The sequence below is a fragment of the Oncorhynchus keta genome, chromosome 19 (genome assembly GCF_023373465.1).
Source record: "Oncorhynchus keta strain PuntledgeMale-10-30-2019 chromosome 19, Oket_V2, whole genome shotgun sequence".
Classification (NCBI taxonomy): Eukaryota; Metazoa; Chordata; class Actinopteri; order Salmoniformes; family Salmonidae; genus Oncorhynchus; species Oncorhynchus keta.
Genome location: NC_068439.1, coordinates 47,379,946 through 47,404,372, shown reverse-complemented (window position 1 = coordinate 47,404,372; position 24,427 = coordinate 47,379,946). Strand labels below are relative to the sequence as shown.

The 24,427-nt window shown below is 41.5% G+C and overlaps 1 protein-coding gene across 5 annotated transcripts in view; it reads right to left on the bottom strand.

Moving 5' to 3' along the window:
• Positions 1 to 1,171: 1,171 nt before the first annotated feature.
• Positions 1,172 to 24,427, bottom strand: part of LOC118398382 (cGMP-dependent protein kinase 1-like) — a 37,094-nt gene continuing 13,838 nt past the window's right edge. For all 5 annotated transcript variants that reach the window (XM_035793658.2, XM_035793657.2, XM_035793655.2 and 2 more), the window contains 16 exons: positions 24,219 to 24,332; positions 23,968 to 24,073; positions 23,796 to 23,859; positions 23,623 to 23,700; positions 19,387 to 19,475; positions 19,198 to 19,263; positions 19,073 to 19,120; positions 18,806 to 18,965; positions 8,215 to 8,351; positions 7,881 to 7,970; positions 7,050 to 7,191; positions 6,629 to 6,792; positions 6,392 to 6,508; positions 6,222 to 6,284; positions 6,044 to 6,119; positions 1,172 to 2,241 (listed from right to left, as the gene is read on the bottom strand). In XM_035793658.2, the coding sequence (XP_035649551.1) occupies positions 2,155 to 2,241; positions 6,044 to 6,119; positions 6,222 to 6,284; positions 6,392 to 6,508; positions 6,629 to 6,792; positions 7,050 to 7,191; positions 7,881 to 7,970; positions 8,215 to 8,351; positions 18,806 to 18,965; positions 19,073 to 19,120; positions 19,198 to 19,263; positions 19,387 to 19,475; positions 23,623 to 23,700; positions 23,796 to 23,859; positions 23,968 to 24,073; positions 24,219 to 24,332 (1,601 nt within the window). In that variant the 3' untranslated portion in view covers positions 1,172 to 2,154. The remainder of the gene's footprint in view (positions 2,242 to 6,043; positions 6,120 to 6,221; positions 6,285 to 6,391; positions 6,509 to 6,628; positions 6,793 to 7,049; positions 7,192 to 7,880; positions 7,971 to 8,214; positions 8,352 to 18,805; positions 18,966 to 19,072; positions 19,121 to 19,197; positions 19,264 to 19,386; positions 19,476 to 23,622; positions 23,701 to 23,795; positions 23,860 to 23,967; positions 24,074 to 24,218; positions 24,333 to 24,427) is intronic.

Sequence of the window (24,427 nt, the reverse complement as noted above, 5' to 3'; positions counted from 1 at the left end):
AAAAATGTTCAAACATGTTTCACTTTGTCATTATAGGGTATTGTGTGGAGACAGGTGAGAGAGAAAAAAATATTTAATCCATTTTGAATGCATGCTGTAACACAACAAAATGTGGAATTAAGTCAAGTGGTATGAATACATTCTGAACACACTGTATTTATTTATTTAACCTTTATTTATATATGCATAGTCACTTTAACCATATCTACATGTACATACTACCTCAATCAGCCTGACTAACCGGTGTCTGTACGTAGCCTCGCTACTTTTATAGCCTCGCTACTGTATATAGACTGTCTTTTTACTGTTGTTTTATTTCTTTACTTACCCATTGTTCACCTAACACCTTTTTTGCACTATTGGTTAGAGCCTGTAAGTAAGCATTTCACTGTAAGGTCTGTTGTATTCAGCGCACGTGACAAATACATTTAATTTGATCTGATTTAACCAGGTGAGTCTAAAGAACAAATTGTTATTTATACTAAATAAAAATATAAATGCAACATGCAACAATTTCAAAGGTTTTACTGAGTTACAGTTCATATAAGGAAATCAGTCAATTGAAATAAATAATTTAGGCCCTAATCTATGGATTTCACGTGACTGAATACAGATATGAATCTGTTGGTCACAGATACATTAAAAAAAAGGTAGGGACGTGGATCAGAAAACACGTCAGAATCTGGTGTGACCAACATTTCCCTCATGCAGTGTGACACATCTCCTTTGCATAGAATTGATCAGGCTATTGATTGTGGCCTGTGGAATGTTGTCCCAGTCTTCTTCAATGGCTATGCGAAGTTGCTGGATATTGGTGGGAACTGGAACACGCTGTGAGGCCAGTTGGACATACTGCCAAATTCCCTAAAGCAACATTGGAGGCAGTTTATGGTGGACAAATTAATATTCAGTTCTCTGGCAACAGCTCTGATAGAATTCCTGCAGTCAGCATGTCAATTGCACTCTCCCTCAGAGACATCTTTGGCATTGTGTTCTGTGTTCTGTGACAAAACTGCACATTTTAGAATGGCCTTTTATTGGTCCCAGCACAAGGTGCACCTTTGTAATTATCATGCTGTTTAATTAGCTTCTTGATGTGCCTCACTTGTCAGGTGGATGGATTTTCTTGGCAAAGGAGAAATACTCACTAGTAGGGATGTAAACAAATGTGTGTATTGAAAATGTCTGGGATCTTTTATTTCAGTTCATGAAACATGAAACCAACACCGTTTCATTTATATTTTGTTCAGTATACAAAGATGGCCTGGAAGATTTACACAAATGAAAAACAGTAGTAACAAACACTGGAAGCTGTACTTGGCATCATATACAAAATATTATTAATCATAATAGTAATATTGTCAATGGCAATTTGTACTCCCCTTGTACCAAACATGTTGATCAATCATCCAGTTCCTTTTTAATCCAATATAAATCAGATGTACTTCAGACCACCATCACAGATTATGCATATTTGTTGTTTGTTATTCCCTCCTGATAAGAGTTGTTTGTCCTTAGAGGTCTGATGACTTGATTGATTCACCACAGTCAAGTAAAATAGCTTAAGTCAAGCTAACAGACACTGAGGAAGTGTGTAATGATGTTCAAATACTACATAGTACTTGACGTCATACCAAACCTGTGCTCTGTACCAAACCACAGTATAGGATTCCATTTAGAACAGACTGCATTCCTGTTCAGCCTCCACTCAGCAGTGTTGGCATGTACTGAAGCACCTTTTCTCCTCTATGTATACATTTAAGGGTCATTGGTGACATATACATTTATTATAATGTGAAACACATACATTGAGTATTCTATACAGACAGTATATGTTACAAGCAACAGAGACTAACAATAATGCCATCCTAAATTACAAAGTACAATGAGGGTCAACGGTAAAACCATATCTTTGTCCAGCATGAGACATTACATCCAAACTTTTTTTAAAGAATGAATCTTTCTTTTGGGCACAACACACACATACAGCTTTCAATGAGCACACGTGTCCCTACCCCTACATTGCGTTCAGAGTCTTAAGGGTAAGAGGTAAACCAATGTCACCAAGAAGTAGTCTGATCTGGGTAAATCTATCAGTGAACCCGTGACCTCTGAACTCTGACTCACTTGGACTGGTTCAGGTTCTGGTTCAAGTCAGAGGTTTTTGTCCCAGCCGGAGAACTCCTCATCAGCCAGAGCCTGGTCGAAGGGGAAGCGATCAAAGTTGATGTAGCACGGACCCTGGAGGAAAAGAGGGGGGGAAGGGGAGCTCATATCATTGGCTGCCTGGGAATGACAGTCACACTGGATATGACAGCTACTTAAGGGCAAAACACATTTACTGAGGTCCAAAATAGGGGAGGATAATCAAACATATTTATTTTGCTTTGGGGAGGGTTGTGTGTTTCTTTTTATTGGGCACAGGGGAGTGTGTGTCTTTTCCCGGGTTTACATTAGCTCTTTTGTGGATTTCTTATATACTTTCTTCCATCCTAGCCAAATTTCCTCATCTGCTTGCAATGCACCTCCCATATATTAATGTGCACTATGCTTTTCCACACGCTAACTTTTACTATACCATAATATTGTCAACCAGTCTAACTGTCTATCCTGCCCTCTATCCACCATTCGCAGTGTCACACCCTGATCTGTTTCAACTGTCTTTGTGCTTGTCTCCAACCCCTCCAAGTGTCACCTATCTTCCCCATTATCCCCAGTGTATTTATACCTGTGCTCTCTGTGTGTTACCAGTTAGTTTTGTTCGTCAAGCCTACCAGCAGTTTTCCCCTTGCTCCGGTCTTTTTCTAGTTTTCACGGTTTTGACCATTCTGCCTGCCCTGACCCTGAGCCTGCCTGCCATTCTGTACCTTTTGGACTCTGATCTGAATTACTGATCTATTCCTGCCATTGACCTGTCGTTTTGCCAGCCCCCTGTTCTATTAATAAACTTGTGTTACTTTGACACTGTCTTCTCCTGAAACGTGATACATAGTGACAATAGTGGTAGGTGGATAATTTGTCCAGATCTGCGGTAGGCTAACTAGCAATCATACCACGCATAAAAGCATTCAAAGCTGCATCAATTATCATTATGAATCCACAAGAACAAATATGAATAGCTGATATGCACCTGAGAGGCCAGGTGCATCATTATATGCATAAAAGAACAGTGAAGACATGATACATGCAGCTCAGAAAGCTCCCCTATTGATCTTGTACAATTATCCTGCCTAGACTAGCCTTCCACACCAAAATGCTATGAATAATTGCATTATTGTTTTCAAATGAGTACAAAATTCTACTCTTGGTTGCAGTGAAAATGCCCTAGCACCATGGCCTGATGACTCCTGGCTGTCCCCATCCCCAGTCTAACTGGTCCATCTGGTCGTGCTGCTGATCCAGTTTCTGCACTTCTGCCATTGGCTATGAAACCCTGATCTGTTTCTCTCTAGGTTTCTTCCTAGGTTGCTGCCTTTCTAGGAAATGTTTTCTAGCCACTGTTGTCCTACATCTGCATTGCAGAATGTGTGTATATGAATTTTTTAGGACAAATAAAATCTATCAATCCAAACTGTGTAACGGCCATATGATGAATGGAAAGAGACATCTGTTACAAAATAACAAAAAGTTTAATGACATTCAGAGATTGTCAACCCAAGTCTTGGATACTAGGAGGGCCTACAAGGTAGGGAGGGAAGTATTTTCTGTTTGTCGAGATTTACATAGTCTATTTCAAATCAAATCAGATTTTACTTGGCACATACACATGGTTAGCATATGTTAATGTGAGTGAAGCGAAATGCTTGTGCTTCTAGTTCCGACAGTGCAGAAATATCTAACAAGTAATCTAACTATTCCCCAACAACAACCTAATACACACATCTAAATGGGTAAATGAGAATATGAACATATATGGATAAGCGATGGCCGAGCGGCATAGGCAAGGTGCAATAGATGGTATAAATACAGTATATGCATTTGATATGAGTAATGTAAGATATGTAAACATGATTAAAGTGGCATTGTTTAGAGTGGCATTGTATGAAGTGACTAGCAATCCATTTATTAAAGTTGCATTGTTTGGGTCACAATATAGGCAGCAGCCTCTCTGAGTTTGTGAATGCTGTTTAGCAGTCTGATGGCCCTGAGATAGAAGCTGTTTTTCAGTCTCTCGGTCCCAGCTTTGATGTACCTGTACTGACCTAGCCTTCTGGATGGTAGCAGTGTGAACAGGCAGTAGCTTGGGTGGTTGATGTCTTTGATGATCTTTTTGGCCTTCCTGTGACATCAGGTGCTGTAGGTGTCATGGAGGGCAGGTAGTTTGCCCCCGGTGATGCGTTGTGCAGAGTGGGCATCCAGCCAGGACGGCTGGTGCGGCACAGCACATCTGGCCGCCAGTGCGTCTCTATGGCCCAGGATATCCTGCCTCCAACGACGGCCTCCCGTCCGGAGCCTCCAACGACGGCCTCCCGTCCGGAGCCTCCAACGACGGCCTCCAGTCCGGAGCCTCCAACGACGGCCTCCAGTCCGGAGCCTCCAATGAGGGTCCCCAGTCCGGGGCCTGCAACGAGGGCCCCCAGTCCAGGGCCTGCAGCGAGGGCCCCCAGTCCAGAGGCGCCACCAAAATGGGGGGAGCCAGAGGTGGAGCGGGGTCTGCATCCTGCAACGGAGCCGCCACCGAAGTAGATGCCCACCTGGACCATCCCCTATAGAGTCAGGTTTTGCGGTCGGAGTCCGCACCTTTGGGGGGTGGGTACAGTCACGCCCTGGCCATAGAGGCTTTTATTCTCTATTTTGGTTCGGCCAGGGTGGGCATTCTAGTTTCTTTATTTCTATGTTTTCTGTTTCTATGTTTTGGTCGGGTATGGTTCTCAATCAGGGACAGCTGTCTATCGTTGTCTCTGATTGGGAATCATATTTCGGCAGCCTGTTTTTCCACCTTAGTTGTGGGTAGATTACTTTGTTAGTGGCCTGTATAGCCCTAGTAAGCTTCACGTTCGTGTTTGTTGTTTCTTGTTTTTGTTGGCGACATTCAAAATAAATGGACGCTCATCACGCTGCACCTTGGTCCGGTCATTTCCCTGACGACGTTCGTGACATTACTACTCAAATTGTCTTAATTCTCGCTCCAAAAATCATTACACATATAACACACCGTGGCTGAGGAAAGGCACTACTCCCAAATCAATGTAGTTCTCATCATACTTGCACCTCTTCTATTGTCCAACATCCCTGTTTGTTGTTCGATGCTTTCCCAGGTAAGAGGGGAGTAGCTCTCTAGGTGCATCAGATTCACAACTGTCAGTGTCCATGCTAGCTGGGCTAGCAACAAATGTAGAGTTACTGATGCTCACATTTGATGTGCTCGTGGAAGCAGAACAACTCAACAGGTGCAGGTGTAGTACTAGTACTACCAGTAGAGCTGATATCTTTCTCTATATAGGCAGGTCTTACTTTTTTGGACCATTTATCCAGAATGAGCAGCATCTAAGTTTGGCTACATACAGACCGTTATTGGTATTCCCACGAGAGAGTAACAATTAATATTTTAACCTTTATTTAACTAGGCAAGCAATTCTTATTTTCAATGACATCCAGTGGGTTAACTGCCTTGTTCAGGGGCTGAACAACAGATTTTTACCTTGTCAGCTTGGGGATTTGAACTTGCAGCCTTTCGGTTACTAGTCCAACGATCTAACCACTAGGCTACCCTGCCGCAATGTGATTGGATGTTAATTACTTGACTAGGCTACATATTTGACCTAGGTGGTTTCATTTTATTTTATTTTGGCAGTGAAACGAGGCTACTCAGGCGAGAAAAACAAATCTGAATTGACTATTTGAAAATATCAACCACATTTTTATTTGGCATACCCCGGCAGATTGTGCTTACACCTGGGGGTACACATACCCCAGTTTGGGAATAGCCGTTATAGACCATAGAGTGTACAAACTAATGTCCCTAAAAATGATAAAGTATTCATACCCATTTATAAATCCTTCGAAGGACACCTTTAAAGTTACCTGCTGTGGCTAGACTGACCTTACGTATGAGTCTGATTGTAGGAGCCTCCACCTGGCCCACACGCAGCTTGTGCCAGTTCATACTGCTGAACCACCTAGAGTGGAACACAGGAAATGGGGAGAGGGTGAGAGTCCTGAGAGAGAGAGAGACCAAATAATGGGTCATACACAGTGGACGGTTGGGTCATCATTGTTACCTGTGGTGGCGTACATCTTTAATCCCATTCTTGGTGTTTCCCAGCCTCTGACCCGGTCGAGACCTATGGGCCATAACACAACATCAACAACCAATCAAAACACTTATACTTAACTGAGACAGTTAGAACAGCACCTAACACCCCAGAACATAGGGTGGCCCATCTCTCACCTGCACAGTTTACTGATGAGGGACTTGGCCCCCTCGCCCATGTAAGGTGGGAACTTGAGCACCCCGTCCAAAATTTTAGGGTAGATCTTCGCGGGCTCAGAACTGGAGAATGGAGGGCTGAAAGGTAAAACAGTCTGAGGGTAAAACAGTATTTTAGATAATACTTTACAAAAATCAAGAATTGTTAACTGAAATGTCAAGCTGCTTTAAATCTTTCTGTGCGGATGTGTACAGTACCTCCCCACCAGCAGCTCATAGACTAGGATGCCCAGGGACCAGAAGTCAGCAGCAAAGTCATGTCCCTGGTTCTGGATGATTTCTGGGGCCATGTATTCCGGAGTACCACAGAATGAGTAGGTCTTATTACCGTGCACTAACTCCTTAGCAAAGCCAAAGTCCACCTAGGTGTAAAAACACACACATTCAAACCCCCACACATATCCAAACACAGAGTTATGAATGCATTAACTATTTGGCGTCGCAAGTACATAGTCTCTTGTGATATACATTAATGTTCATAGCTGGACAGTTCACATGCAAGCAAGATTTACTTCTGGATGCCGAGATTAGAAGGCACGTACACAGAAACATGTGACAAGAGATAAAAAGTACAAGAGATTGAAGCAGTGACAGAGGGAAAGCGTAATGTAGCACCTACCAGTTTAACATAGCCCTTGGCATCCAGCATCAGATTCTCAGGCTTGAGGTCTCTGTACATGATGCCCTTTTTATGAAGGTAGGCGTAGGCCTCCACTACACAGGCAGCGCAGAATACAGCAATGGGCTCATCAAATCGTCCACTGTAAAAAACAGAGACAATGCAGACAATACAATGTTGATCTTAATTAAATGTCTTGAAGAATCTACAACCTCAGTTGTGTTTATCTGAATGAGAAGACTTAGGGGGATTTCACTCCAAAATGGTTTGTTTGTTTTTTCCAGACTCTGGTACATTTACCCCCTTAGTTCGGCACTTGGGAGCGCACTAAACAGTGCATCATGGTTCATTTAAAAACTGTGGTCTTGGTCCGATTTAATTCATACCGTGGTGTGGTTCGGACCAAACACAGGAAAAGAACCAGAGTCGCACATTATTATTGGTTGTTGAACTCTTAGCATTTTATGAAATGCACACAACATCATAACTTCAGATCTCTGAAACATTTTGTGAGTAGCAAAGCATTTATGAGTGTATCCGATGCTCCCGCAATTTGTTGGAACACCAAAGAGAAAGTAATATGAAGATTTGGACACACAAGTGACGCTTCATTATCATCATAAATGGAGAAATGTGAGAATGTTTGTCAAATAGCAAATTACTTGCATGGACATGTGGTTTTGTTGAGACATTTTAGTTCATTTGACATTTGGCAATGTGAAACCAATGGAATCAAATGAAAAAAAATACAATGTAACAAAATAGTCAAACTCTGATTCTATAGCTCAAAACTATGTGTGAAAACGCCCTTAGTCAGCCATGTTTCCTCACACTTCTTTGAGCTTGGTCCAGATCTCCCCTCCTACACAGAACTCCATAATCATGTAGATGTAGCGAGTGTCTTTGAAGGCAGAATGGAGCCTGAACATCAAGAGAGAGAAAACAGGGTTAAAGTTGGTACAGTATCCTCAGTCCTCCTGGAGCTTTGAGGTCTACAGCAGTGTCTGCTGATTTTTCTTTATATTTCATGGTACTTTATTAAGTGACCAATGAAAGCCATCGATTGACAAGGGAAGAATGAGGATTTAAGTGTGAGCTTAAATAATGATGCTTGGATGTTAATTAAAGGTTAGAGGTCAGCGGTCACCTAGCACCCCACAATCACCTGACAATGAAGTCACTCTTGATGGCTTTGAGGATCCTCTTCTCAAACAGGACGTGCTCCTCCTGTCGCTTAGCAACAATGTGTTTCTTACTGACCCGCTTCATGGCAAAGTACTTTCCATGATGCAGAGTGGTCACCTGCGGAAAACAACAATAACAACAACAAACAACAGTTATAAACTTTTGATCTAAAAAGAGCCATTTAAAATATAATTTAGCTTTCTAGCACGTTAAAGGGAACAGTAAGCTTTCATCAGTTGATAATACGAAGATTGTGTGATCTGTTTTATTAGACTTCAGTGCAGCCTTTGCTGCCACCATTAAAGATCCATGTTTTTCAGAAATATGTTATGATCAATGGATCATAACATATTGCTGAAAAAAACGTATGAATCTTTAATGGAAACATCTCTAATGCAAAACATGTGGTGTACCGCAGGGCAGCCTGCTTGGACTATTATAGTTTTCTGTGTTTACTAATGACTTTATACTGACCTTGAATAAAGCCTGTGTGTCCATGTACACTGGCGACTCAACAGTATACATGCCAGCTGCATCAGTAAAACAAATAACTGACACTCTTAACCCTCCTGTTGTGTTCGTTTCATGTTAATTAATTCTGTGTTCCCGGTCCAAAATTACATTATAGCTAATTACAAATCTATAATAATACATATATTATCATCTAACATTGTGTTAGATCTTTTTTATCAACTTAAGTTCTTGTGAACATTACAAGTTTTCAACTTCTATTTGCTATTTATGGCCTCATTGACCTGAGCTCATACAACTCGTTTTTGACTATAGCATACTCAGACGAAACATATTGTGCTGTTTGTCACAAACTACTTTGAGTCAAAGTTTAACAAGTACATTTTGTTTTTGAAACCATTTCAATTTTTTTAATAGTGGCAGGATTTTATAGTTGAATTCGGAAGTTTACATACACCTTAGCCAAATTCATTTCAACTCAGTTTCACAATTTCTGACATTTAATCCTAGAAAAAATGCCATGTCTTAGGTCAGTTAGGATCACCCCTTTATTTTAAGAATGTGAAATGTCAGAATAATGGTAGAGAGAATGATTTATTTCAGCTATTATTTCTTTCATCACATTCCCAGTGGGTCAGAAGTGTAAGTGCACTCAATTAGTATTTGGCAGCATTGCCTTTAAAATGTTTAACTTGGGTCAAATGTTTCGGGTAGCCTTCCACAAGCTTCCCACAATAAGTTGGGTGAACTTTGGCCAATTTCTCCTGACAGAGCTGGTGTAACTGAGTCAGGTTTGTAGGTCTCCTTGCTCGCAAACGCTTTTTCAGTTCTGCCCACAAATTTTCTGTAGGATTGAGGTCATGGCTTTGTGATGGCCACTCCAATACCTTGACTTTGTTGTCCTTAATATGGTTGGGGGCAGTATTGTGTAGCTTGGATGAATACGGTGCCCAGAGTAACCTCCTGCTACTCAGGCCCAGTTGCTAATATATGCATATTAGTAGTATATTTGGTTAGAAAATACTCTGAAGTTTCTAAAACTGTTTGAATGATGTCTGTGAGTATAACATAACTATGGCAGGCAAAAACCTGAGAAAAAAAATGCAACCAGGAAGTGGGAAATCTGAGGTTTGTAGTTTTTTAACTCTTTGCATATTGAATATACAGTGTCTATGGGGTCAAATTGCACTTCCTAATGCTTCCACTAGATGTCAACAGTCTTTAGAACCTTGTTTTATGCTTCTGCTGTGAAGGAGGGGGGAATGGGAGCTGAATGAGTCAGTGGTATGGCAGAGTGGTATGAGCTGGTCACCCACGTTCATGTGAGAGTTAGCTTTCGCTCCATTGCATTTCTGAAGACAAAGGAATTCTCCGGTTGGAACATTATTGAAGATTTATGTTAAAAACATCCTAAAGATTGATTCTATACTTCGTTTGACATGTTTCTATGGACTGTAAGCGGAAGTTTTTGACTTTTCGTTTGGCCTGCGTGTCATGAATTTGGATAACTGGGCTAAACCCGCAAACTAAAATGAGGTATTTGGACATAAATAATGGACTTTATCGAACAAATCAAACATTTATTGTGGAACTGGGATTCCTGGGAGTGCATTCTGATGAAGATCATCAAAGGTAAGTGAATATTTATAATGTTATTTCTGACTTCTGTTGACTCCACAACATGGCGGATATCTGTATGGCTTGATTTGTTGTCTGAGCGCTGTACTCAGATGGTGTGCTTTTTCCAAATCTGACACAGCAGTTGTATCTGTAATTCCATGCACAATAGTTGTATCTTCTATCAATGTTTATTATGAGTATTTCTGTAAATTGATGTGGCTCTCTGCAAAATCACCGGATGTTTTGGAACTACTAAACATAACGCGCCAATGTAAACTAAGATTTACAAAACATACATGTATTGTGTAACATGAAGTGCTATGAGTGTCATCTGATGAAGATCATCAAAGGTTAGTGATTCATTTTATCTCAATTTCTGCTCTTTGTGACTCCTCTCTTTGGTTCGAAGAATGGCTGTTTTTCTGTGAATAGGTGCAGACCTAACATAATCGTTTGCTGTGCTTTTGTCGTAAAGCTTTTTTGAAATCGGACACTGTGGTGGGATTAACAACAAGTTTATCTTTTAAAATGGTGTAAAATACTTCTATGTTTAAGGAATTTTAATTAGGAGATTTCCGTTGTTTTGAATTTGGAGCCCTGCACTTTCACTGGCTGTTATCATATCGATCCCGTTAGCGGGATTCAAGCCATAAGACATTTTAAGCCATTTTGTCACAACTTTGGAAGTATGCTTGGAGTCATTGTCCATTTCGAAGATCCATTTGCAACCAAGTTTTAACTTTCTGACTGGTGTCTTGAGTTGTTGCTTGAACATACCTGTCATGCCCTGACAGAGATCCTTTCAATTCTCTATTTGATTAGGTCAGAGTGTGACTAGGGTGGGCAATCTATGTTTTCTATTTCTTTGTTGGCCAGGTATGGTTCCCAACCAATCAGAGGCAGCTGTCTATCGTTGTCTCTGATTGGGTATCATACTTAGGCAGCCTTTTTCCACCTGTAGTTTGTAGTTTGTGGGAGCCTCCAGTGATGATCCGTGGCCCGGAGCCTCCAGTGATGATCCGTGGCCCGGACCCTCCAGTGACGATCCGCGGCCCGGAGACTCCAGCGACGGTCGGCGGTCCGGAGAATCCAGCGACGGTCGGCGGTCCGGAGAATCCAGCGACGGTCGGCGGTCCGGAGAATCCAGCGACGGTTCCCGGTCCGGAGCATGGAGCATCCAGCGACGGTTCCCGGTCCGGAGCCTTCTGCGACGATCTACGGTCCGGAGTCCCCGGCTACGATCAACGGTTCGAATCCACAGATGACGATATATGGTTCGATTCCACCAGCGACTATCAACGGTCCGGAGTCCCCGGCGATGATCCACGGTTCGATTCCACCGGCGATGATTCAAGGTCCGGACCTTCCGGTGACGATCCCCGCACCAGAGGCGCCACCAAAGTTGGCAGAGCCACGAGCGGAGCGGGGTCTGCGTCCCGCACTGGAGCCGCCACTGAGGGTAGATGCCCACCCGGACCTTCCCTAATAGGTGCAGGTTTACACCCGGTGTTCGCACCTTTTGGGGGGGCTACTGCCACGCCCTGACCGTAGAGCTCCTTTTAACCTGTCGAGTGTATGGGGTTTGGATGAAAAACGAACCAAAATGAAACTGCTTATTTATCAAGCCCAGAATCGAGGATATGCATATAATTGTCAGATTAGGATAGAAAACTCTAAATTTTCCAAAACTGTCAAAATAGTGTGTAACAGAACTGATATTGCAGGCAAAACCCTGAGGAAATAGGAATATCCTCTTATTTTGAAAGCTCCCTGTTCCATTGCATGCCTTCCCTCCATTTAAAGGGATATCAACCAGATTAATTTTCCTATGGCTTACACATGGTGTGAAAAGTCTTTAGACATATTTTCAGGCTTTTTTGAAAAATTTGAAAAATGAGCGAGAAAGATCACATCGCGTCCTTGGATGGCTGGGTGCCAGCAGCATTTTGCATGCGCAACAGCTTGGAGCAGACATTTTCTCTCTCTCTCCTATTGAAGAAGCCACAGTCCAGTTGAAATATTATCGATTATTTGTTAAAACAACCTGAGGATTGATTATAAAAAATATTTTACATGTTTCTACGAACTTTACGGGATACTATTTGGAATTTTTGTCTGCCCGGCCGTGATTGCTCGAGCCTGTTGATTTCTGAACATAATGCGCCAACCAAATTGAGGTTTTTGGATATAAAAATTATCTTGTGAGTGCAAACAACCAAAGATCATCAAAAGTAAGCGATTCATTTTATTGCTTTTCTGACTTTTGTGACCAATCTACTTGGCTGCTAGCTATTTGTAATGTTTTGTCTGCTGAGAGAGATGTCCTTACATAAACGTTCAGTATGCTGTCGCCGAAAAGTTGTTTAAATCTGACATGCCAGGTGGATTAACAACAAGCTAAACTGTGTTTTGCTATATTGCACTTGTGATTTCATGAAAATTAAATATTTTTCATAATTTCATTTGAATTTGGTGCTCTGCAATTCAGCGGATGTTGACGAAAATGATCCCGCTAACGGGATGGGTGCATCAAGAAGTTAATTCTCTATTTGGTTAGGTCAGGGAGTGACTAGGGTGAGCAATCTATGTTTTCTATTTCTTTGTTGGCCGGGTATGGTTCTGATTTGGGATCATACTTTTTCCACCGGCAAGCCTTTTTCCACCTGTAGTTTGTGGGATCCTGTCTTTGGTACTGTGCTGTTTATCCTTACTAGACATTAAGTTTCGTTTTGGTGTTTTTTCAGTCTTCATTTAATAAATAAAAAACTATCTTGTGAAGTGCACCAGTCCCTCCTGCAGCAAAGCACCACCAACGACATGATGCTGCCACCCCCGTTCTTCACTGTTGGGATGGAGTTTTACGGCTTGCAAGCCTCCCCCTTTTCCTCCAAACATAACAATGGTTATTATGGCCAAACAGTTCTTCCAAACTTCCAACTTCAACTGTATGTCATCAACCCAGGATATGGCATATCTCCTTGGCCCTGGGGTCATCCTTATAGCATTTTCAGCCGACAGCCAACCTCTCCTCTCAGGTGGGGATGAAGACCAGGACAAATTCCCATTCTTTGACCGGAATGTAACAACAACCTCAGCAGGGCCCTCTACCTCATCAATGGATTGTTCCACATCGGTTGTCTCTTGGTCTAGATCATATTCTGTGTTGTCTTCAACTTCTGACACTTCCTACTCTAATGAATCTTCACTGTCAGTTTCCTGGCCTCTCTCCTCCTCACCAGTGTCATGATCAAGAGCCTTACATACAGTATATCGTTTGGTTATTCTGCTGCCAGAGGATGAATTGTGAGCAAGGCATCAAAAAAGCTTTTTACATACCAGAACTGCGAGAAAAGTCCTATGTATTATTGAAACAATGATGCGATTGTTTGTAAGTATGCCGACAGGTGTGGTTCCGGTGGGGGAAAGAATCTATTGGGGAAAGGTTGCTATGGAAGCCAAGAAGGGGAGTGAGGTGTGTGTGTGTGTGTGCGCTCAAACACACATGTATGTGGGGGTCTGGGGGAGGAAGTGTGTCCATCTGATGAATGTGCCTGAACTCAATTTTAAACGCTAATTGTCGCCTCACCCATTAATTTCTAATGACCAGTCATTTTTGACCAGGAACACCACAGGTGTACAAAAGTTAAATAAAACACCCAAAATGTAATGAAAACGATCAAAATGTATTTTGTGTGTTCAAATGCCCTGTATGGACAAAGTCATGGAACCTTATGACAATCAGATTAAATGAAATACATATTTCAGAGAAAAAAACTTGTAAATCGGTACGACCGGAACACAGCAGGAGGGTTAACATGGAGGTTCAGTAGGTATTAGAATGAGTAACGAGCAATAACCTGGTGCTACAGTGCCTTCCGAAAGTATACATATCCCTTGAAACATATATTTTTTTCATTCTCAAAGGAGAGGTACAGGGGACAAGTTTGGTGGTTACAGTGATCCAAAACTAGGAACGTTGCGACAAACAAATGGCTGCAACAAAGTCACAATGGGAGCTCTCTCTAGAGCACCCAGTTAAATTGTGCTTAATAATTTATTTTACATTTCTTAATGGTTAAACTAGTAAGAAATATATGAAATTATTATTGGAGAAATCTGAGTTTACTACATTTACGGTCATCCTAAATTAAGATATTATATATATTTTTTTATATCTAATTAATTTATATTATGCTACTTTCCATGATGTGGACAGTATGTGCTACTACATTGCAAAAGCTGACCTCATCGAATTGGGGGGAATTACACATCCTTTTTACTGAGATTGAGAATGTGAAAAGTTTATAGTAAACATGATGACAAGATCAATTGCTTCAATTGTACTGTTAATTTTGTCATAAGCGCTGGGGTCGCAGGACTTAGAACGCTATACATTTCTTTCTCAAATGGCATGAATAATTAGTTGCTGTCTCTCTATAAAAGTTGCTGGCCACACACCAATACACAGATTTGACCATCAAACTATCACTTAAACAGTAGCCAACCGTTGTCATTGTTGACATGCTATGGTGGATCGTGATTCATTGAAGTTAAGTAACAGAAAAAGTGGTTTGTTCCCTTTTCTGTATTGGCAGCCTCCCAAAATCAACATCCACAATTCCAATATATAGTATATTTAATTTTTATGTAATCATGTGAGTTGACTGAGAATACATTCTAATTTTTCAAATGTTAATATTTAACCTTTTTTTAAGCAGGTAAGCCAGTTGGGAACAAGTTCTCATTTACAACTGCGACCTGGCCAAGATAAAGCAAAGCAGTGTGACAAAAACAACAAAACATAGTTACACATGGGATAAACAAACGTACAGTCAATAACCCAATAGAATAATCTATATACGGTGTGTGCAAATGCAGTAAGATTAGGAAGGTAAAGCAATAAATAGGCCATAGTGGCGAAATAATTACAATTTAGCATTAACAAACCTCCAGATGAGCTTCAATGCCATTCAACACTTATTCTGTGGCCTCCAACTGCTCTTAAATGCTAGTAAAACTAAATGCATGCTCTGCAACCGATCGCTGCCCGCACCCGCCAGCCCGACTAGCATCACTACTCTCGATGGTTCTGACTTAGAATATGTGGACAACTACAAATACCTAGGTGTCTGGTGAGACTGTAAACACTCATTCCAGACTCACATTAAGTATCTCCAATCCAAAATTAAATCTAGAACCTATATCACAACAAAGCCTCCTTCACTCATGCTGCTAAACATACCCTCTTAAAACTGACTATCCTAGCAATCCTTGACTTCGGCGATGTCATTTACAAAATACCCTCCAACACTCTACTCAGCGAATTAGATGTTGTCACAGTGCCATCCGTTTTGTCACCAAAGCCCCATATACTACCCACCACTGCGACCTTTATGCTCTCGTTGACTGCCCCCCCCCCCCATCATATTCGTCGCCAAACACACTGGCTCCAGGTCATCTGTAAGTCTTTGTGTCACGACTTCGGCTGAGGTCGGCTCCTCTCCTTGCTCGGAACGGGGTTCGGCTTTCTAGTCATCACCGATCCATGTTTCCTTTTTCCTTTTGTTTTGTCTTGATTACACACACCTGATTTCTATTCCCTTGTGTTCCTTATTTAACCTCTCGTCTACCTTTCTGTTTTGACTGAAGCTGGAGACTTATATCTCCCTCACTAACGTTAAGCATCAGCTGTCAGAGAAGCTTACCGATCACTGCACATGTACACAGCCCATCTGTAAATTGCCCACCCAACTACCACATCCCCATATTGTTATTTAGTTTTGCTCTTTTGCACCCCAGTATCTCTACTTGCACATCATCCTCTGTACATCTATCACTCCAGTGTTACCACAGTGTCCAAAGAAGGGCTGGAAGTGTACAGAATGGTACCAGCCGCAAGAGCGACATCATTGATATATATAGAGAGAAAAGAGTTGGCCCGAGAATTGAACCCTGTGGCACCCCCATTGACTCACTGAACCCTATCTGAGAAGTAGTTGGTGAACCAGGTGAGGCAATCATTTGAGAAACCAAGGGTGTTGAGTCTACGATAAGAATGCGGGGATTGACAGAGTTGAAAGCCTTGGCCAGGTCGATGAAGACGGCTGGCTGCACAGTATTGTCTTTTATTGTCCATTGTTATGATATCGTTTAGGACCTTGAGCATGGCTGAGGTGCACCCATGACCAGCTCAGAAACCAGATTGCACAGCGGAAAAGGTACGTTGGGATTCGAAATGGTCTGTGATCTGTTTGTTAACTTGGTGCTCGAAAGGCAGGGAAGGTGGATATAGTTCTAGAACAGTTTGGGCCTAGAGTGTCTCCCCCTTTGAAGAAGGGGATGACCGTGGCAGCTTTCCAATCTTTAGGGATCTCAGACGACACGAAAGAGAGGTTGAACAGGCTAGTAATAGGGGTTGCAATAATTGTGGCGGATAAGTTTAGAAAGAGATGGTCCAGATTGTCTAGCCCAGTTGATTTGTGGGGGTCCAGATTTTGCAACTCTTTCAGAACATCAGCTATCTGGATTTGGGTGAAGGAGAAGCGGTGCTGCGGGGGGTGCAGAGCTGTTGGCCGGGATAAGGGTAGCCAGGTGGAAAGCATGGCCAGTCATAGAAAAATGCTAGTTGAAATTATCGATTATCGTGGATTTATCGGTGGTGACAGTGTTTCCTAGCCTCAGTGCAGTCGGCAGCTGTGAGGAGGTACTCTTATTCCCCATGGACTTTACAGTGTCCCAAAACTTTTGGAATTTGTGCCACAGGACGCAAATTTCTGTTTGAAAAAGCTAGCCTTTGTTTTCTAACTTACTGTGTCTATTGGTTCCTAACTTCCCTGAAAAGTTGCATATCGCAGGGGCTATTCTTTGCTAATGCAAATAGGCCACAGGATGTTTTTGTGCTGGTCAAGGGCAGTCAAGTCTGAAGTGAACCAAGGGCTATATCTGTTCTTAGTTCTACATTTTTTGAATGTGGCATGCTTATTTGAGATGGTGAGGAAAGCACTTTTAAAGACTAACCAGGCATCCTTCCAGGATACCGGGGCCAGGTAGATTATCAAGGCTGCTCGCTGAAGTGTTTTAGGGAGCGTTTGACAGTGATGAGGGTTGGTCGTTTGACCGCGGACCCATTACGGACGCAGTCAATGAGGCAGTGATCACTGAGATCCTGGTTGAAGACAGCAGAGGTGTATTTGGAGGGCAGGTTGGTCAGGATGATATCTATGAGCGTGCCCGTGTTTACGGATTTGGGGTTGTACCTGGTAGATTCCTTGATAATTTGTGTGAGATTGAGGGCATCTAACTTAGATTGTAGGACGGTCGGGGTGTTAAGCATATCCCAGTTTAGGTCACTTAACAGTACGAACTCTGAAGATAGATGGGGGGGGCAATTAATTCACAATTTTCTGCGACCTAAGGAAAAGTAAAAAAAATAACAACATAGGCCTAGTTACATACAAAATACAAGGAAGCAAAAAAATACAACACAATAAAACAAAACATAAGATCAGTCATTTAATCATAAAAATCAAACACATTCTTCCAAACACACAACTACTCATTCAAGGGTTTTCTTTAGTTTGACTATGTTCTACATTGTAGAATAATAGTGAACACATCCAAACTATGAAATAACACATATGGAATCGTGTAGTAACCAAAAAAGTGTTAAACAAATCAAAATAATGTTTATATGTGTGGTTCCCACCGTGACGCATGGAGGAGGAGGTGTGGGTGTTTTTCTGGTGACACTGTCATATATTTGCCATACCTTTTGCCTCATCCCCCTCAACCATACCATTTCCCCCCCTCATCAATGCATGTGGATTTACCCATTTTTACAGGCATTTTCTTAATGGGTGCAGACCACCAAATATTCTTTACATCATCAACATAAGAATCACCTACAAAACGTATTGTACTGTATGACCGCTTATACATGTGTTGAAAATACCGAACTGTCTGTTCAAGGAGTTGGCACACAGCTCGGACACTCATCGATATCACACAAGACATGCAACCAGAGGTCTGTCTATTCACAGTCCCCAGGTCCAGAATAGAGGCTGGGAAACACACATTATTAAATAGAGCCATGACTAAATGTAACTCTGTCACCTCAGGTAACTCATGCTAGCAATAAAACCAGATAGAAGAACACGACAGGGACTGTGAAGAGACACAGACATTTGTATGCATGTTGTATTGTATTATGTATCGACTATCTTAAGATGAATTAACTAGATGTGGGTCGCTCTGGATGGGAGTGTCTGATGAATGGCTACATTGAAATGTAAATGTAGTGCTATGTATTTATATATATGATGTATTTAATGTTGTGTTGTTTCCTGTTTGGACCCCAGGAAGAGTAGCCACTGCATCGGTAGCAGCAATTTGGGGATCCTAATAAATATTAAACACTTAATCAGTTGGTTTCAGCCTCTAACTTGCCAAACACAACTACAACACCAAACTCACACACATACCAGTTCAACGCGACCAAACCCTCCCACTCCGAGAGTGACAGGTTCTCCCTGGTAACGCCCCTCCTGGTACAGTACGGGGATCAGGTCCTTCAGTCTCAGATGGGAACTAGGACTGGTCTTCTCTGGAGCATCTGGCTCATCCAAAACCATAGAGCTGATGCTGGGACACAGACAACAGTTACACAGCTTGACTAGACTAAAGTGGTGAACATAGAACTAGGAGGAGAAGGGCACTGCTAAAAGGGGCAAGTGTGTCTTTGTACTCACTCATCATGGAGCTCCAGGTGTTCAATGGGGATCGTCTCCTCAAACACCCTGGAAGTGTAACGTACCAGACCATTAGTCATTCAACCAATCGATTAAGAAATGTAATGTTACTGGTTCAGACTCACTCCTTATCGATGGAGATGCAGGTCACAGGGCCAACAGCAGTACATGTTGCAGTCCTCAGGATTTCACTGCAGGTTACATCCACACTTATGAGCAGCCACATTAACTAATAGCTACTGCACACCGGGGTCATTTTAATGAACAACATGAAGTCCATTTATAGCCTTAGCTACTAATGTATCCATGGTTACCGTATCAGGGCCAATTCCCCGAAATGCTCCCCTTTGCCCATCTTGCGAATCTGTTTCTCCTGCCCATTCAACTTCTTAGTCACCTTGACCTGAGGGAAGACACACACACACACGCCCCCATGAAGCTGTTCCCATCAGATAACATGATGAGGTTAGCTCTATGCTAACCTCACCAGGTGGCAGTGATTACATCCTGGCACAACTTCTGCTTCCAGCCCATCAAAGATCTTAGATTTTCAAGAAATAGGTCAACCTTCGCCACCAGAGAGATATTTTAAATTTACAAACTCAAGGTTTACTTGTTCTGTTGGTCTGTAACAAAATGTGACGCGAGATATTGCACTGGTGAATCCTTGACTATACAAATAGCTACCACTAACATTAGGCAACATTTAAAAATGTTTGCATATATGACAAAATCCACATGTTTGTGTATCTGTTTCAAACACCCCCGTGTGCTCTTAGAAACAATATAAATGAGGTCCTTACAAGAAAGTTTGTTGTACATTGTTTGAAAAAACATAGAGCCTTATGGATTTTTCAAACAACAGTTATGTAGGCTATAGCTAACATTATCACTTCGAGGTGGCACACACTGCTAAAGCGATTGACTTATAATTGATCGTGTTTTTTAATCTCAGGTTCGAGCCCAGTTCGCATCATTTTTTGTTGTTGTTGCGGAAAACATTTAAGTGGATAGTTATAAATCATTTGTATTGATTAATACATTTGTATTGTGTAAACCATAACACATGCATTTTTCCAGCAGCAGACTATGATCGATAATGTCAAAAGCCACACTGAAGTCTAACGAAACAGCCCCCACAATCATTTTATCATCAATATCTCTGAGTCAACCATCAGTCATTTCTGTAAGTGCTGTGTTTGTCTGTTGTCAATTTTTTTTACTGTAAAATAGCATTGTATCTGGTCAGACAATTTTTTCAAAAACTTTACTAAGGATTGTTAACAGGCTGATTGGTCGGCTATTTGAGCCAGTAAAGGGGGCTTTACTATTCCTAGGGAGAGGTAGCGGAATGGCTTTTGCTTCCCTACAGGCCTGAGTGTACACACTTTCTAGTAGGCTTAAATTGAAGATGTGGCAAATGGAAGTGGCAATATCATCCTCTATTATCCTCTGTAAATTTCCATCTAAGTTGTCAGACCGTTGTGGCTTGTCATTGTTGATAGACAACAACAAACAAAAAATTCAATGTTAGCCTTTCATAATTTGGTCAGATATACTTTGATGTGTAGTGTTAGTGTTTTATGCTTGCAAAAAAAGGCACCTCTTCCACACACACTTTACGGAATTCAAACTACAATTCTTGTTTTGATAGTTTAGTCAGATAAACACTAACATTCAAAAGTTTGGGGTCACTTAGAAATATCCTTGTTTTTGAAAGAAAAGCAATTGTTGGTTTATTAAGATGACATCAAATTGATAAAAAATACAGTGTAGACATTATTATTGTTGTAAATTGTAGCTGAAAACGGCTGATTTTTCATGGAATATATATAATGCCTTGCAAAAGTATTCATCCCCTTGGAGTTTTTCCTATTTTATTGCATTACAACCTGTAATTTGAATGGATTTTTATTTGGATTTCATGTAATTGACAAAATAGTCCAAATTGGTGAAGTGAAATGGAAAAAAAAACATGTTTCAAAAATTTTTAAAACAAAAATATACACTCACCTGTTCTGAAAGGCCCCAGAGTCTGCAACACCACAAAGCAAGCGGCACCATCAAGCAAGCGGCACCATGAAGACCAAAGAGCTCTCCAAACAGGTCAGGAACAAAGTTGTGCAGAAGTACAGATCAGGTTTGGGTTATAAAAAAATCTGAAACTTTGAACATCCGCAGAGGACCATTAAATCCATTATAGAAAAATGGAAAGAATATGGCACCACAACAAACCTGCCAAGAGAGGGCCGCCCACCAAAACTCACAGACCAGGCAAGGAGGGCATTAATCTGAGAGGCAGCAAAGAGACCAAAGGTAACCCTGAAGGAGCTGCAAAGCTCCACAGCGGAGATCTGAGTATCTGTCCATAGGACCACTTTAAGCCGTACACTCCACAGAGCTGCACTTTATGGAAGTGGCCATAAAAAAAGCCATTGCTTAAAGAAATAAATAAGCAAACCCGTTTGGTGTTCGCCAAAAGGCATGAGGGAGACTCTCCAAACATATGGAAGAAAGTACTCTGGTCAGATGAGACTAAAATTGAACTTTTTGGCCATCTAGGAAAACACTCGATCTGGCGCAAACCCAACACCTCGCATCACCCCGATAACACCACCACAGCATGATGCTGCCACCACCATGCTTCACTGTGGGGATGTTTTTCATCGGCAGGGACTGGGAAACTGGTCAGAATTTAAGGAATGATAGATGGCGTTAAATACAGGGAAATTCGAGGGAAACCTGTTTCAATCTTCCAGAGATTTGAGACTGGGACGGAGGTTCAACTTCCAGCAGCATACTGCTAAAGCAACACTCGAGTGGGAAACATTTAAATGTCTTGGAATGGCCTAGTCATAGCCCAGAATCAATCCAATTGAGAATCTCTGGTTTGACTTAAAGATTGCTGTACATCCACGGAACCCATCCAACTTGAAGGAGTGAGAGCAGTTTTTCCTTGAAAAAAAAATCCCCGTGGCTAGATGTGCCAAGCTTATAGAGACATACCCCAAGATACTTGCAGCTGTAGTTGCTGGCTCTATAAAGTATTGGCTTTAGGAGTGTTATGCACACTCAAAGTTTTGTGTTTTTTTTTGTCTTATTTCTTGCTTGTTTCACAATAAAACATATTTTGCATCTTCAAAGTGGTAGGCATGTTTTGTAAATCAAATGATACAAACCCCCCCAAAATACATTTGAATTCCAGGTTGTAAGGCAACAAAATAGGAAAAATGAAAAAAGCATTAAACATTTATGGCAATTTAGCAAGCTAGCTTGCAGTTCCTAGCTAATGTGTCATATTTAGCTAGCTTGCTCTTGCTAGCTAATTTGTTTTGAGATATGAACATTGAGTTGTTATTTTACCTGAAATGCACAAGGTCCTCTACTCCGACAATTAATCCACACATAAAACAGTCAACCCGAATCGTTTCTAGTCATCTCTCCTGCTTCCAGACATTTTCTTCTTTGGACTATATATGGCGATTGGCATTTAACTTTCATAGTTACCATGACGATGACTGACCTCAGTTCGTCTTTCAATCACCCACCTGAGAATAAGCAATGAGGAGATGGCATGTGGGTATCTGCTATCATAAATCAATAAGGAGATGGGAGAGGCAGGAATTGCAACACATTCTGAGCCACAAATAGAAGCAACTTCTATTTTAGCGCCTGGCAATGCAGACACTCTATTTTAGTGCCTGGCAACGCAACGCAAGCATTATGGTCAGCATGGCAGTCCTGCGACCCCAGCGCTTATGACAAAATCAACAGCACAAAATTGAAGATCTTTGAAACAATTTATCTTTTGTTATTATGTTTACTACATAGCCCATCTGTAAATAGCCCATCCAACTACTTCATCTCCATACTGTATTTATTTAGCTCCTTTGCATCCCAGTATCTCTACTTGCACAGTCATCTTCTGCACATTCTACCATTCTAGTGTTTAATTGCTATATTGTAGTTACTTCGCCACCATGGCCTATTTATTGCCTTACGTCCCTTAGCCTGCCTCATTTGCACTCCCTGTATATAGACTTTCCTACTGTATTAATGATTGTACATTTGTTTATTCCATGTGTAACTCTGGTTGTTGTACAGTATGTGTCGAACTGCTTTGCTTAATCTTGGCCAGGTCGCAGTTGCAAATGAGAACTTGTTCTCAACTAGCCTACCCGGTTAAATAAAGTGAAATAAAATAAAATAAAACTATACTTTTTTTCACATCCACAATCTGAGGTAAAAAGGATGTGTAATTCCCCCCCAATTCAATGGGGTCAGCTTTTGTAATGTAGTAACAAATACTTTCCACATCATGGAAAGTAACTTAATATAAATTAATATAATATCTTAATTTAGGATGACAGTAAATTAAGAAAACTCAGATTTTTCCCACTAGTTTAACTATTAAGAGATTTAAAATAAATTCTTCAGCACAATTTAACTGGGTGCTCTAGAAAGAGCTCCCATAGTGACTGTGTAGCAGCCCATTTATGTGTCATAACTGTCCTTTGGATCACTGTAACCGCCAAACATGTCCCCCGTACCTCTCCTTTGAGAATGATGTAGAACGTGTTGCCCTCCGCCCCCTCACGCACAATGACATCATTGTTCTGGTACTTCACCTACAAGAAGGAACAGATTTCATATGGATTTGGATGTTAATGCTCTGGAAAATGTATCTAGTATGGGGAGGTGTGTCAAATGGCTGAGTACAAACCTCTTCCATGGAGTCAATTATCTTAGAGAGCTGACTGTCATTTAGGGCCTTCAGAGTCCGAGACCTGATACGTAAGCATATCAGAGCAGAATTAGCAGAGTGTGCGGGTGGGTGGGTGCATGTGCGTGTGACCAAGAGAGTGCAAGTTGTAAGGTTAAGTGTGTTAACTCACGTTTTTAGGAAGCCCATTAGCTGTTCACGTTTCTTCTTGGACTTGTTGGTCATGATGGTTCTATACATCTGTCTCTCCATAAACCACAGACGCACCACTGTCTTGGCTACGACGATGAGAGTGAGGGGGACAATTCATTCATAACAACAAGCAATATTCGGTACAGCACATGCATAATACAGAATGTAGGAAGGTACACAGTTACCATATTGTGTACTTCTCAATATCCACATTTTATAATAGCATCTCACCTTTGACTGTGGCTGTGCGTTTGCAGTTATACAGAATAGCCAACTCTCCAAAAACATCCCCACAGGTCAGGGTTCGAAGGTTACAATCTGCTTGACTGACAAGTAGCTCACCCGCTAAAGGAAGAGATAGAGGGGGGACATTGAGAGGTGAGGGTTATCATTTTATTGGAAATAGTAAGCAGACATAGCAACCCTTATTTGTGAAATGT